Source organism: Pelodiscus sinensis, chromosome 1, assembly GCF_052426305.1.
Source record: "Pelodiscus sinensis isolate ZL-2025 chromosome 1, ASM5242630v1, whole genome shotgun sequence".
Lineage (NCBI taxonomy): Eukaryota > Metazoa > Chordata > Testudines > Trionychidae > Pelodiscus > Pelodiscus sinensis.
The window spans coordinates 315,452,620-315,466,296 of NC_143052.1; the positions used below are offsets into that span (position 1 = coordinate 315,452,620).

General features: G+C 44.7%; 1 protein-coding gene across 2 annotated transcripts in view; it reads right to left on the reverse strand.

Moving 5' to 3' along the window:
* RNF17 (ring finger protein 17) overlaps positions 1–13,677 on the reverse strand; it is a 218,453-nt gene that overhangs the window by 200,943 nt on the left and 3,833 nt on the right. For both annotated transcript variants that reach the window (XM_089775614.1, XM_089775613.1), the window contains exons 3-4: positions 9,499–9,579; positions 5,176–5,276 (exon numbers count right to left, since the gene is read on the reverse strand). In XM_089775614.1, the coding sequence (XP_089631740.1) occupies positions 5,176–5,276; positions 9,499–9,579 (182 nt within the window). The remainder of the gene's footprint in view (positions 1–5,175; positions 5,277–9,498; positions 9,580–13,677) is intronic.

Sequence of the window (13,677 nt, forward strand, 5' to 3'; positions counted from 1 at the left end):
CAAGCCACCACTAAGGAGTTGTGGGGTCTAGAACTACACAGCAGTGCTACACACGGCACTGGCTCATGCCTGCACCCAGACAGCATCTGCTCCCAGTCAAGCACAGCAATGCAGAGGATACTGATTTTATGCATGGGACTCTACCCAACTCTGATGGTGTGGTTTGGGACAAAAGCGCTGGCACGCATCTTTTGGAACAGGCAGGCGTTCCGAAAGATGCGGGCCCCACACACCTTTCCCAACCATCCGACATTAATGTTGGTGAAGCATTCCTTCTTATCCACGAGGTACTGCTGCACCATGGAGAAGTACCACTTCCTGATGATAAAGTCTGAGGCATAGTTGTTGGGGGCCAGGATGGGGATGTGCATGCCATCTATGCTTCACTCCCACAATTGGGAAGCCCTTGGAGACAAAGCTGTCCACATTCCCCAGGATGATGACCTCCTTAGCAACACAGTTGATGGCCTTTGCTACGTCCACGAGCACGGCCATGACTGTGGATTCCCCATGCCAAACTGATTCCCAAAGGAGAGGTAGCTGTCTTGCATGGTGAGTTTCCAGAGGGCTATAACCATGTACTTCTGCATGGGGATAGCAAGTCACATGTGGGTGTCCTGTCACCTGAAGGCAGGGGTGAGCCACTCACAGAGCTCCAGGAAGGTGGCCTTCCACATGCAGAAGTTCTGCACCACTGCTGATCACCCCATACCTGCATGATGTGGTCCCACCAGTCTTAACTCATCTCCCACTGCCAGAAGTGGTGCTCCACAGGATACAGGGGACTGAGGGGCATGCACAGCAGCAGGAGCTGGGTGAGCAGGGCCTGCAGGTCCTTGTTCTGCTGAAGCAAGATGCAGGCAGTCTGGAAGTACTAGACTATGAGGCGCAGCACAAGGCCCAGAACGAAACCTGCGAGCCTGGCACCGCTTTGTAGCAGCTCTGGCTCCATGCTGTGAGAGCTGTGGTGTCCTCAAGGGCAACCAGAGTGCAAGAAGGCACATGCCCACTGCATCCCTTTTGTGTCCCATAAGGGGCGAGGCAATGGAGGAGTGGCTTGTGAGACGTGGTTATAAAGAGAAGCTCGTGAAAGCACTCATTGCAGCTTGCCTGTCCAAGCAGCCTCTTAGTGCCCTTCAAGCAGCTCTAGGTCTGAGGCAGGCTCCAATCAATGTAGATGTGCTATTTCGGACTAATTCTAATTTTGATGCTTCCCCATAGTGAGGATATGCTATTTTGATCGATCCTGTTAAAATCAGGGGTTAAGTCAATGTTAGTTATTTCAAAATAATTTCCTAGTGTAAATATGCCTGATTGAAATGTCATCAGTTCCTTCTCTATCATTGAGTTAACTGTTGAAGTGCTTAGAAGCAGAGGGAAAGAGCATGGATAGTGGAACACCCACAGAGGTACACATCTTGAAGAACAGCAGTTATTGCAAAAAAGTGACTAACCCCTTCTTTGAGTAGCACCCCTATGGGTTCTCCATTTGAGGTTATTCTACGTCAGTATTTCTAATGGAGTGTGGAGCTATGGAGGAAAGCCTAATATTGAGGCTGTGACAGTCAAATATGATGTTATTAATATATGACATGTGACTGCATAACATGTAGCAAATTTATGAGCAGATGTCCAAAGCCACTGCTTTGCATATTTCTGTGATTGGAACATTTTTTAAGAAACCTATGAAAGTACAAAGAGATTTTGAGGAGTAAGTTTGAATTACAGAAGGAAGTTGAAGGTCTTGAGCACACTAGCAATACATAATGCAGTCTGATGTCCATCTAGAGAAGTAGTTTTCAAGCTTTCCAGATCACTGTATCCTTTTCAAGAATCTGAACCCCAAAAGCCCACTAACTAAGGTGGAAGCAGGAGCACCAGGCAACTGACCTACTTCATGGGAAATCTGTTAATCCCTTAATGAGATTTTAAAACTGTTTGAAGTTGCCTGCCAGAAGTGTTGAGGAGACATGACTGCTTCATCAAGATAGAATGAAGAGGAGATGTTGGTATTTGGAATAATCTTTGTCTGGCCTCACTTACTAGGGATGTGAATAGTTAACAGGTTAATGGTAAGCATCATCATTACAGGGTGTTCACCAGGTAATGGTTAAGACACACCAAGGAACAGCTCCCCACCTACAGCCTGTCATGGGCAGAGGGCAGCCCAAGCCCTACCAGGCCCACCATGGTTTGGGCTGGCAAGCCAGTAGTACCCTATGAAGAGCCGGTAACCCCATAGGATGCTACTTAACTGGTTAAACATTAGCTTTAACGGATTAACTGAGTAAATAGGATTTAATATCACTACTTCTAATTCTTCAAACCTTTCTTGTGGATCATAACTTCTAGATAAAATGAAGTTGACTGCCTTCCTCTATCCCAAAATACTAGGGATGCTTGAGAATTGGTACCCAGAAGACACCATAGGTCCCAGTACAGCCACTGGAGTGGTGCAAAGGGCATGTGTCACATAAAAGTCATATGTGGGTCCTGCAGCTTAGCAGGCCTAGGATGTAAGTTTCCATCCCTGCGGGACCCAGCTTAGTATAGCCTGGGACCCTGTAAGCCCAAATAGCAGCTGGGCTTTATCAGCTTTAACCCATGCCTTGAGCTGGGAAACTACTGAGCAGTAAACAAGTTTGACCTCGGTCTCAGCTCATGAAAGTGGTAAGAATGGCGTTGAGCCAGGTACATGCACACCCGGTAAACAACTTTAGTATAAGATCACTGGGAGTCACACCCTTCAGTCTCTCCAGGGACCTAAACCTCAGAGGGTGCCCTGAGTCCCCCAGCCGGAGCTACGTCCACTATGGCCTGGTGCGAGGTAACTGAACAGGACTCCCAGCAGACCTGAAGAGGTGTAAACATTTCCAAGTGCCTGTTACTCTTATGTATTACTTTGCCTGTGCTTATTGGCATATTACTTTGCAGTAGCTGTGTATCCATCTGGCAGTATAAAACCTGTAATAGTAGTGACGTAGTGAGATTAATAAAAACAACTATCTATCCCTAATCGACTGTCTTGAAACGAATCCACAACCCTGTTGGGCCCTGGCCCTGTGACTTGACAGTATCAGTGGGAAAACCCAAGCATTTTCATACAAACTGAGTGGGCTATGTCTCTTGTGGAGGCAAACGAGTTGTGTAAAGGTTTCTGAGTAGCTTGCTCGTTGGATTGGAAAAGGGAGCCTTCCACAGAAACTGAAGATAAATTATCATCTTCTTCATTGTTGCTTGACAGAAGTGGAGCAATTATAGATGCTGAGGGAGATTCCCTTGGTACCATACATGTGTCAGAGGACCAAGATGTGGCAGATACTGAGGTTGCGTCAATGCCAATTAGGGGAAGTCAGGCACTTCTGAGACCAGTAAGTCTTTAGAGAAAGGAAATTCCTGTGATACTAGAATAGCAGTTAGTATCACATGCTAAGCAGGAGTGGCTGATGTAGAAGGAGCCAATGGTACAGGGTGTCTTCTGCACACTGATGAATTGCCAGTAGATATTTGGTCTTCTATGGGGTTAAAAGTACTAGTACCAGGCTCTCCATGACTTTCCCCTGCCCCAACGCTACCAATCTTTCCAAACCTGTGCCTTTAGGATTTTTAGGCTTACTAGCAGTACCAGTACCTGAGCAGCCTGCAGTCTCAGGTACCCAATTGTAAATCAGTCAATAACAAAATGGTAAACTTTGTTGGGGATTGTTTCTTTGTGGTAAATTCTCTACCCAAGAAAGAGGGTTAATCGGAGGATATTGATGGAATTGGCTTAATCAGGAAATGTTGTATGAGGAGGAGGATGCAAAAGAGGCAATATTTAAACCAAGATGAGCTGGGCATACCCTTTCCAGGATTTACTTCTCCAGAGAAGAGAGAAGAACAAGGAACTAAGGAGGGGTATTTGTCTATTGCAAATACAAAATAAAGGGAAAAAGTTGAAGAAAAGAAAAAAGAGGGCAGTATTAATTAAAGGAAATTATGAGCTAGTCCTGTTAGCTTAAAATAGAAAATAAAATATAAACAATTAACTCTCAAATGGGACATGCTGAGGTTCCATTTCAGCCAAAGGTGGCTCAGAAGGAACTGAGGGTGGCTCATTCAGGCAGTGCTATAAAGTCTTGGAAGCAGGGCATGGCACTTAGTAGGCCAAATGCACAATACTGCCTAAAATCTTAAACCTGAGACACAGGGACATGGATACACCTAGAGTGGGGCACCCATTGGAACTACTTGGCTACATCTACATTCTGCTTTCTTGTGCAAAACATATGCAAATGAGGCAGTTATGAATATCGTCATGCCTCATTTGCATATTTAATGAGCCCCCATTTTGCGCAAGAGCCTTTCTGCCTGAAAATAAGCGGCAGAAGGGCTCTTGTGCAAGAGGGGGGTTTTGCACAAGAAGGAGCAGTGTAGACTACTCCTCCTTGTGCAAAAGCCACTTGCGCAAAAATGGCAGCTCATTAAATATGCACGAGGTGTGGCGATATTCATTGTCGTGCCTCATTTGTATATGTTCTTGCACAAGAAAGCACAATGTAGACGCAGCCCTTGTGTTTTCTGGAAGTAAGCTTTTTAATCTTCCTTGCTATCCTTGAGAGAATACTCCATTCCAGCCCTTGTATATTTCCACACACTTCAACTGAGCACTGAGAAAGCTGAAGCTTAAGGTTCACTTTTGAGAGCATGTTCTATTTTACTCTTCCAAAGAGTTTTCTAGAAATAACAAGGACATTCCAATGCAAAAGATCATTTGAAAATCAAAATAATTGAGTGTAAAAACTATGAGGCCTTCTTTCTCTTTTTTCAAAGTTATTTGCTCCCAGTTTGAACATTTGCAGTATATGTTACAAGCAACCAGAACAATAAAACGTAAACAGCAAAAATATGAATTGCTCCAACTCCTAAGTTTCTCAGGAAAGTTATGACAAAATATAAAAATGTAAATAGTAACCAAAAACAAAAACAAAAAAGGTATATACTAGTCTTTTCCAACAAAGCCAGAAACATAAAACATGTTTCTGTGTATGTTTTAAAATATCATTCACGAGAAAAGGTATTCTGAAATGCTGGCACAGGAAGTACTAAAAATACATTAAGATCTCCAATATTTTCAGTTAAACTTATTTCTTTGAATGTAATACAAGTCTGTCTTGACTATGGCCACAACTTTACCTTGACTGAAGAGAAGCAATAAGATTGTCAAATTTTTTATCCATAATCTCTGCAATCCTGACTTCTTCCCGCTTCACTTGGGATTCCAAATATCTCAGCATCTATTTCATTTTTAAAAGATAACTAAATCAATGCCTAGTCATTCCAATTTATGCAAAATAAGCCACATGTTTATCAGTGTCAGAGGCAAAAAACAATTACATACACACATTTCAGAGTCAGTGTGAAAACAAAGAACATTGAAGGATAAACAAATCTAAAAGAACCGAAGATTTTGAACTAGTCTATACACAGTTTTTGTAATGGTACAAATATTTCAGTTAGGAGTGTAATATTTTCTCCCCAAGATACACACACAAGTATAACCTCTGTATTTGTGGATGCAGTTGTTGCAGTAGAAGGTTCCTTAATATCTGAATAAAGCACCAATATGAATATAACTGCATCTACAGTAGCAGGATTGTACTGCTTCAACTATAACTGGTAGAGTTAAAGTGGTACAATTTCTGTATTGTTGGCATTGCCCACAGGGAGGAAAAGGGAGGACAAGAGGCACGTCAATGTAAGGAACTGTGCTTGAAAATAACTGACATGCACACGAATGCTATACAATTATCTCTTTGAAGCTACCATTTTGTTTTCCAGAATCTCAGGGGTTTATTGATAAAGTAAATCTCTAGCTCTTATGGCTGCAAAGAAAACCTCAACACCATAAACCAAATGTAGCTTGCAAAGAGTCTAAAACAGGGGTGTCCAAACTTTTTTCAAAGAGGGCCAGATTTGATGAAGTGAACATGCGTGAGGGCCGACCATTTTGCCTGACATTCTTTGAACCATTAAAATTAAATGCAAATTAACTATTTTATGCAAAGTTTATTGCAAACGGCATACTTTTCATTTCGTCACATGGATGACAAATCTAAACAGGTGTTAAATCACTCTGCCTTTCATATCTGAAGGCCAGATGAAAAAAAATCCAGGAAGCTGAAATATATGTCAGGAACATTGTAAAGTACATTACATATTATTGGTAATAAAGGTTGTCTGTCAACTTTTAAGTTCAAAAAATATGAACAGGAACATAACACCAAGTATACATGTTGTGTCCAAATATATTTATAACTGATTTAGACCAACTGACATTAACTGAGATTTTACAATGTATTCATCTCAATACATATGGATTCGTTGGGGGCCATAAAAGATAGATATTGCCAAATTACCTGTGGGGCCGTATGAAACCAGAACACGGGCCGCAATTGGCCCACGAGCCGGACTTTGGGCATGCCTGGTCTACAACAATAGCAATGAAGTGTGAATTCTATTATTTGCAATTCTGTCATTCTTTGCTCTTTTCAAGTTAACACAACGTTTTATATTTCAGTCCCCTGGAGGTTAACAGGCTTCCCTATTCACATAGCAGCTTCAGGCCTTATCAGAGTGAATTCTTCCCACTTCTTAGGCTTTCAGAAAAAAGATTATTATTTATAGCATTATAGCACCCATGAGCCCTAGTTGTGCGCCAGGGTCCCATTGTGCTAGGCATGGTAGATACACGGAGCACATACTACCTGTTTCAGGCTTTTTAAGCTCAACTTACTGTCATTTCCAAACCACTGGTTCATCTTACCTAAGTAAGACAATTTGACTATCCACAAGATTAGTATTATAACAATATATTTAATAAGCAGAATTTGAAAGAGTACATCTTAGTAACTTGACAGCTCCCTGATGGCACATCACTATTAAATTTTTGCTGAAAAATCATTAAAGGCCACAATTCTGAGTAGGTGAATTACAAGATTTTACTATAAGATAGGAACAGACATTTACAGGTTGAACCTTTCTAGTCCAGCATTCTCTAGCCCGGCAACATCTGTGGTGTATCATGATTTTAGTTAGCTGGATGTCGACTTTTCATGGGGTTGGCCAAGTTTCCCATGGTTCCATAAACTTTGTTTACAGACAGCAATCCTGCCTCCCAATGTTCTGTGCTGTTAATTTACCCCTAAAGGTATCCTAAGAACTCAATAAGCAGTGGAAGTGTTGGCAATGCTGCTAGACAATACTGGCCTCCTGTGGTCTGGCAAATTCTCTGATTTGGCTTGGTCAGGTTCTGAGGGTGCTGGACTAGAGAGGTTCAATTTGTATTTGGAATTAAAAGTTATGTAGTAAGATTCGGTGTCATAGCTATGCCAAGTTCTAACTGCAGACTAGGCCATTTGTATATAGCTAACAATAAAAATGCAGACTGTAAACTTTTGTTGCATGCTGTCTGTAGTATAGCCAACAGAAGGTTACTTACCAATGCAATAACTAACATTATTTGAGATGAATGTCCTTGTGGGTGTTCCACCCCAGTCAAGCTTCATCCCAGTGCCTTTGATCAGAAATTCTGACAACAGTACCTGTCTGGTCAGTAGATGCACTCTGCCTGTCTCACAAGTTGTCACGGTTTAAACAGTGCATTCACAACCTGGACTCAATTCCTTCTCTATAACAGAGTGATGTTAAGATCCAAACTAGAAGGACGGACGGTGGGTAATGGTGTACCCACAGGGACACTCATCTTTAAGAATGTGAGTTACTGTACAGGTAAGTAACTTCTTATCCTTTGAGAGATGTTCCTGACAGTGCTCCACTCCAGGTTATTTCATGCAGTATCAGCTAGGAAGATAGGGGCTTCACATCAGGCAGAAAGACCATAGATAAGACAGTTATGCACATTCTGATGTTAGATGCAGTGACCTGTAGCAGAATGTAATGGTGTGCTAATGTAAAGTTCAATACCCATGTGGCCACCTTGCACGTGTCAGCAAGGCAATGGACGTGGAGATAAATCATATAGTATGTGCCGATATAGGTCAGGAGTCTTGACTTGGTTCAGTTGGTAGCAAAGGCATTTACAGGCGGTGATCCACTTAGAGAATCTCTGCTTGAAGATGGCAGACTGGTGAAGATAGAGAGCTTAGGCATTAGTCAGAAGGGTTTTGTTCTGTTCAAATAAAAGAAGTCAAGTGTAGGCAGAGTGGTTTCAAAATCATTGGTGGGTTGTTGGCATGATATTAATGGAGGTGGTGTAGAGTCTGGGATGGAGGCTGAGTGCAGAAGGAAGCTCAGGGAAGTGAGGAATGAGGGTGTGGAGTCTGGAAGGAAGATGTGACCTGGAGCAGAGGACTGAAGTGTAGGAGGGGATATGGATATAGGTAGAGACAAGGATTCTGACCAGAAGGTGGCATGTAGGAAAGGATGTAGGGTCTCTGAGGAGCTTGTGATCTGGAGCGGGGGTGCAGGAGGGTATACAGGAGTTTGGCCTGTTACCTAGGGCAGGAGGGGGTTGTGACCTGGGGCAGAGGATTGGAGTATGGAGTTTGGGAGGGGGTATGGGTTCAGGACTGGATGTGTAGCGGTTTTAGGTTGTGACCTGCAGCAGGGGTGCAGGATGGGGAGCAGAAGGTTGGGGGAGTCCTTCATGGAATGGACTTCATTGGTGCTGACCGTGAAGAGAATTTGTGCTCATCAAATGAAAGATCCTCTATTGTACTCTGAATCTCCCTTGGGAATGAAGAAAAGGAGAATCAGGATGCAGGGTGCATGACAATGTCCACAACATCCTGGGTGGCCTGCAGAGCTGTATGGGAGATTAATTGTCCTTCTGAGACTAGTGCCTGGAATTGTTTTTTCCTTAGGAATGGCATCAATAAACATGTACATTTTTGCCTAATTTCTGAGCTCATACTTTGCCATGTAGTTGGCCCCCCTATATTGCAGGGTGGAAGAAGGTATCCACCCTTTTGTTATCTCTGTCAGATGGGACAGCCTTGAACTGTTATTTGTTCTTTTGGTTGGCTGTCTCTACCACTTTTGAGCTAGGTGTCAGATGTGTAAAGAAGTACTCTGTAGTCTTGAAGGGGATGCAATATGTGATCTTTCTTCTTGTTTGTAGCCATTATATAGTGACAAGCATCTGCCAGATAGATTGTGCAGATTGCATGATGGTTGCATTAAATTGGCAGTGCTATTTTAGAGACAGTTAATGGCTTGTAGTTTGTCCATGAGTTCATGGTGTGTGTCCGACACTTCCTCTAGAGTAATACTGAACTCATCCACCACTCTTCTAAACAGGTCCTGAAAGTGAGTGAGTTCATCAGTAGATGTAGATATGGTCGGCACCATAAGATCACAGACTAAGATAATGATAAGAGCAGATATGGTTTTTTTCTGTGATAAGATACACAATTCCACTGTAACCTGAAGTAATATGAAACTTTGATGTTAAATATCTAAAATATGTGAAGTTGAATCAAAGGATCTTTACTCTACCTTCTCAGCAGACTTTAAGCGCTCAAGATTAAAAGCAGCTATCCACCAAGCTTCATCGATATCTTGTACAGTTTTATTGTCCTGTGGAAGTTAAAATTGTAAATGGCTTATTAAAAAATTTAAATATTTAGCTACATTTTCAGACAATCCTTGAAGCAAGGACCTCACATTTATATTAAACATGCTGTATCCATTTGACAGCTTTATTTATAACTAAGAATAAATGACAAAAATTGCTTTAAACACACCTAGAAGGTGCATTGCACCTAGCAAACGAAAAAGCAGTTGCCTTAGCAAATGCAATTCTTAGAGAGGACTGCACGTGTGAATCCAAGGTCTTAGAACAGTGATTTCCAAACTGTTTACTAAGGTAACCACACAGAGACCTAACTCACAAGAAGACTGCTGCCATTTCCTTGCCCTACCTCTGCCATGTAACCCCCTACACCCCTCCCCACACCTAGATTTCCCTCAGCCTGCAGTACGAATACAAAACCTAGTGGGGTGACAGCCCTGTGGCTATTATAACCCATCCTCTTGCACCAACACCTCCCCCCCCCATCTCAATGCGGACTGCAACAGGGAGGGGAGATAATTCCTCGGGGAAGGAAGAACGCGGAGCAGGGGCAGCTCGGGAATAATCCCACAGGGAGGGACGATAATCCCTGAGGAGCCGTTTGGGGATCAGATGGGGGCGAAAGGAGGCAGCAATGGGGGGCAGGAGGACTAACCTCTCTCGGGGAAAAAGGAGCAGGAAGGGTAGCTGTGAAGCACTGCAGCCAGGGGCTGAGCTCCTGGAGCTTTGCAGTCAACTTGCCTCTTCCCCTGAATACCCTTCCCCCAGTCCCTGCTCGCTTCATGTCAGCCCCTCTGCTGCTGCAGGCAGCAGGGCCTGCTCTGGCAGCAGCAGAGGGCCCAGCATTGACTTCCCCAGGTTCAGTAGCTTCCCTAGTTCAGGACTTGTCAGGTCCTGAGATTGCCAGACCAAGAACATCAAACCTGTACTAACTCAGATAACATTTTTTAGATACTGATAACTACAGAATTTAAGAAATAAATGAATAAAAGAAGACTATTGTATATGAGAAGTAAACAGGAAGCATCTGTCCTACTGCTGAATTTCCTGGTTTCTCTCGGCATGGTCATTACAGCATGCAGTACAGCATGAGCTAGCCACCTCAAACACAGGAGGGCAGGCGAGCCTTTATTCAGACTGCTAACTCAAGCTGCTGCCCAGATTGTAATGATCATACTGCTCAAGATTTTAGCACATTAGCTTGAGAAGAGTTAGCATGTCTCTACCTAGGCTGAAAGGCATGCCTCCAGTTGCAGTGTAGACATATACTTAGAGTAGGCTGTAATATAACAGCTGTCTGGGGGCACTACTGAGAAGGTCAAATCAGGGCAAACTGCTTAGAAACAAGACTGGGGGTCCTCCGCTATAAGGCATCAAGCCAGTCACAAAGAGAACTTCAGCTGCCACTCTCGTCAGCAAGAAATCACACAAGTAGGTTCCTTAGATCAATGGTTCTCAAAGTGTGGTCTCCCAGGTGCTTTGCAGTTCAAGCTAATCCCTCCATCCCACAGGGAGGGGGCTTTCCCTGCAGGGAGGAGAAGGGGAAGAGAAAGTGTGAAGAAAGCACCAACCCAAGACAGCAGCATAATTAAGAGCTTTCCCCACGGGAGCGAAGGAGGGAGAGAGGCCCCAAAGTGTGTTCCATGCAACGTTTCTCATCTCCCTCCCACCTTGATTACTGGGAGAACACCAGTGTAATGACATGCTTTCACTGACACTTTCATTGGCTGGAGTTGCAGGAGACCATATTGGGACCCACAAGGGTGCAGAGCCAGGTAAGCAGCTCCCCCATGCCTAGACCTTGCACTCCAAGCCCCCTCAGCCCCACCCTGCAAAGACCCGACACCCGCAGCTTGCTCCTACAGCAGGGCTGGGAAAAAGATAATCTGTGGGCCAGATCCAGCCTGTGAGAGCCTCTGCCAGCCTCCTGCTTGCCCCACCCCTGGCTGGTCCAACTCAAGAAAGCCGGCTGCAGGGCCACATGTGTGTTTATGTTTCTGATCGTGGAGCACCTGGAGGGAGGGGAGACAGACTTCTCATGCTGCCCCCACCCGCAGTAGCTCCCATTGGTTGGTGTTGGCCAATACCAGCTGCCTGCTTGCAGGATAGGCAGCATGGAAAATGCCCCTCCTCCTTCAACCCTCCCCCATTTACAGCATTTAGTTCAAAGCAGTAAACACAACTCTTGCAGCTCCCCTGAGCAGATACAGGGGCTGGAAGGCAGAGACCCTGGCTAAGGAACCTGCTAGGCTGATGGCTGGGAGCCAGGTACAGTCTCCTAGCCAGAGTAAGCCCCTCACTCCTCCAAACCTCTGCCCTTTTACCTCATGTAATCCAAACCTTCTACACCTCTGCTCCAGGCCCACAGACCTTCCCAGACACTGCATCTCCTCGAATGTCCCACATCATATCACAATTCCCTCTCAGGCCTTGCACCCCAATCCACTATCCCTGGTTACAGCCAAAATCCCTGAATCCCCTCCTGCACTCCTGCCCTAGGTTACAACCTCCTCCCAGACACTACACCTTGTCCTGCATTCCTGCCCCAGGTCCCAATGTCCTCCTACATCCTGCACTCCCTCCTCCTACACCCTTCCCCTGGGCCAGAATCCTCTCCTGCACCTATACCCCTCCCAGACTCTGCATCCCAATCCCCTGTCCCAAGTCACAACCCAGATCGTTCCCTCCCCTCCCCCCAGTCCCTGGACCCCCTCTTGATCCCACTCCGTTGCCCCAGGGTACAATCCCCTCCTTCACCCAGACTCCCTCCCAGATCCCACATCCCAATCCCTTACCCAAGTTCCCTTCTGCACCCAACCTCCATCCCAGACCCCAGCACCTCCTCCATTAATAATGGAAAAGTGCAGCTCTCCATCACTTACCAATTCCCTGGAGTGGCCACAAAACAAAAATTATTGCCACCCTTGCACTGCATCCTCCCTCCAGGCCAGACACTCTCCCTCCAGCCTTTGCCTGCACCCTCCCTTGCGCCTGCACTCTCCCCCCTTGCCAAACACCCTACCCTAAGCCCCCTCCTGCACTCTCCCTTGCTCCTGCCCATCCCCCAACTGGACACCTACCCCCATCCTACTCCTGCATCCACTACTGCTCTTGCACCCTTCCTCTTAGCCACAAACTGTATGCTCCCTTGCTCTTGTTCCTCCCCTCAGCCACTAAACACCCTACTCCCACAGCCTGCTTGTGCATCCTACCTCTCACGCGGACCTCACATCCTGCACTCCCATCCATATCCCACTCATTGGCAGCCCTGTCCTGCACAATGAACCCTTCATTTTTGTCCCCGACCCAGACCCAAGGGAGGTCCACAAAATCCATTACCTCTGGAACCACAGAAAAGTAGATCTGGCCTATGGGAAGCCCTGAACCTCAGTCCTCCTTGTCCCTTCCCCTCACCCATTGGGGATGGAGCACCAAATGAGGGGACTCAATTGGGAGTCACAACAGTGAGAGTTGGAGGGTTTTGGAGGAGTTTTTTTGCTTCTCACTTCTTTGGTCCCCAACTGATTTTTTTGTGGATCAGTGGCCCTCAAACCACAAAGTTTCCCCACCCCTGCCATAAATAAAGAAAACACTAAACCTTTTGTGTTGGACATAAATTAGTATTTTACTGTATTTAAAATGAAGTTTGATAAACTAACATAAGAAAGTTAAGATGCTTAATCTGTTTAATTTAAATTAAACCACTCTCTCGAGTGCATCACCAGCAAAATGGCTTGGGTGTAATTATGTAATTAACTATGAGTTTCCATTAGCAACTGGTGGTTCATGGAATGGTTCGCATTGGGCCAGGTGGTCCACAGGTCAAAAAGTTTGAGAACCACTGCTTTAAACACTTCAGCTTTACCTGTGCCACAACCAGCATCACTCCTTACACAGGTGAGAGGTTATGAAAACCAATCTCACCAAATCCAAACAAATTTTACTGATCCCAAAGGGCCAGCCACATTCCCAGGTCAATTTATACCTTAGATTTTACCCAAAAGAGCATGCTGTGCCAATCCTTTAGACTCTAAATCTAAAGGCTTAATAAAAAAAAAAGGTTGAGAGTAGAATTGTGAAAGAAATTACATTACATACACATT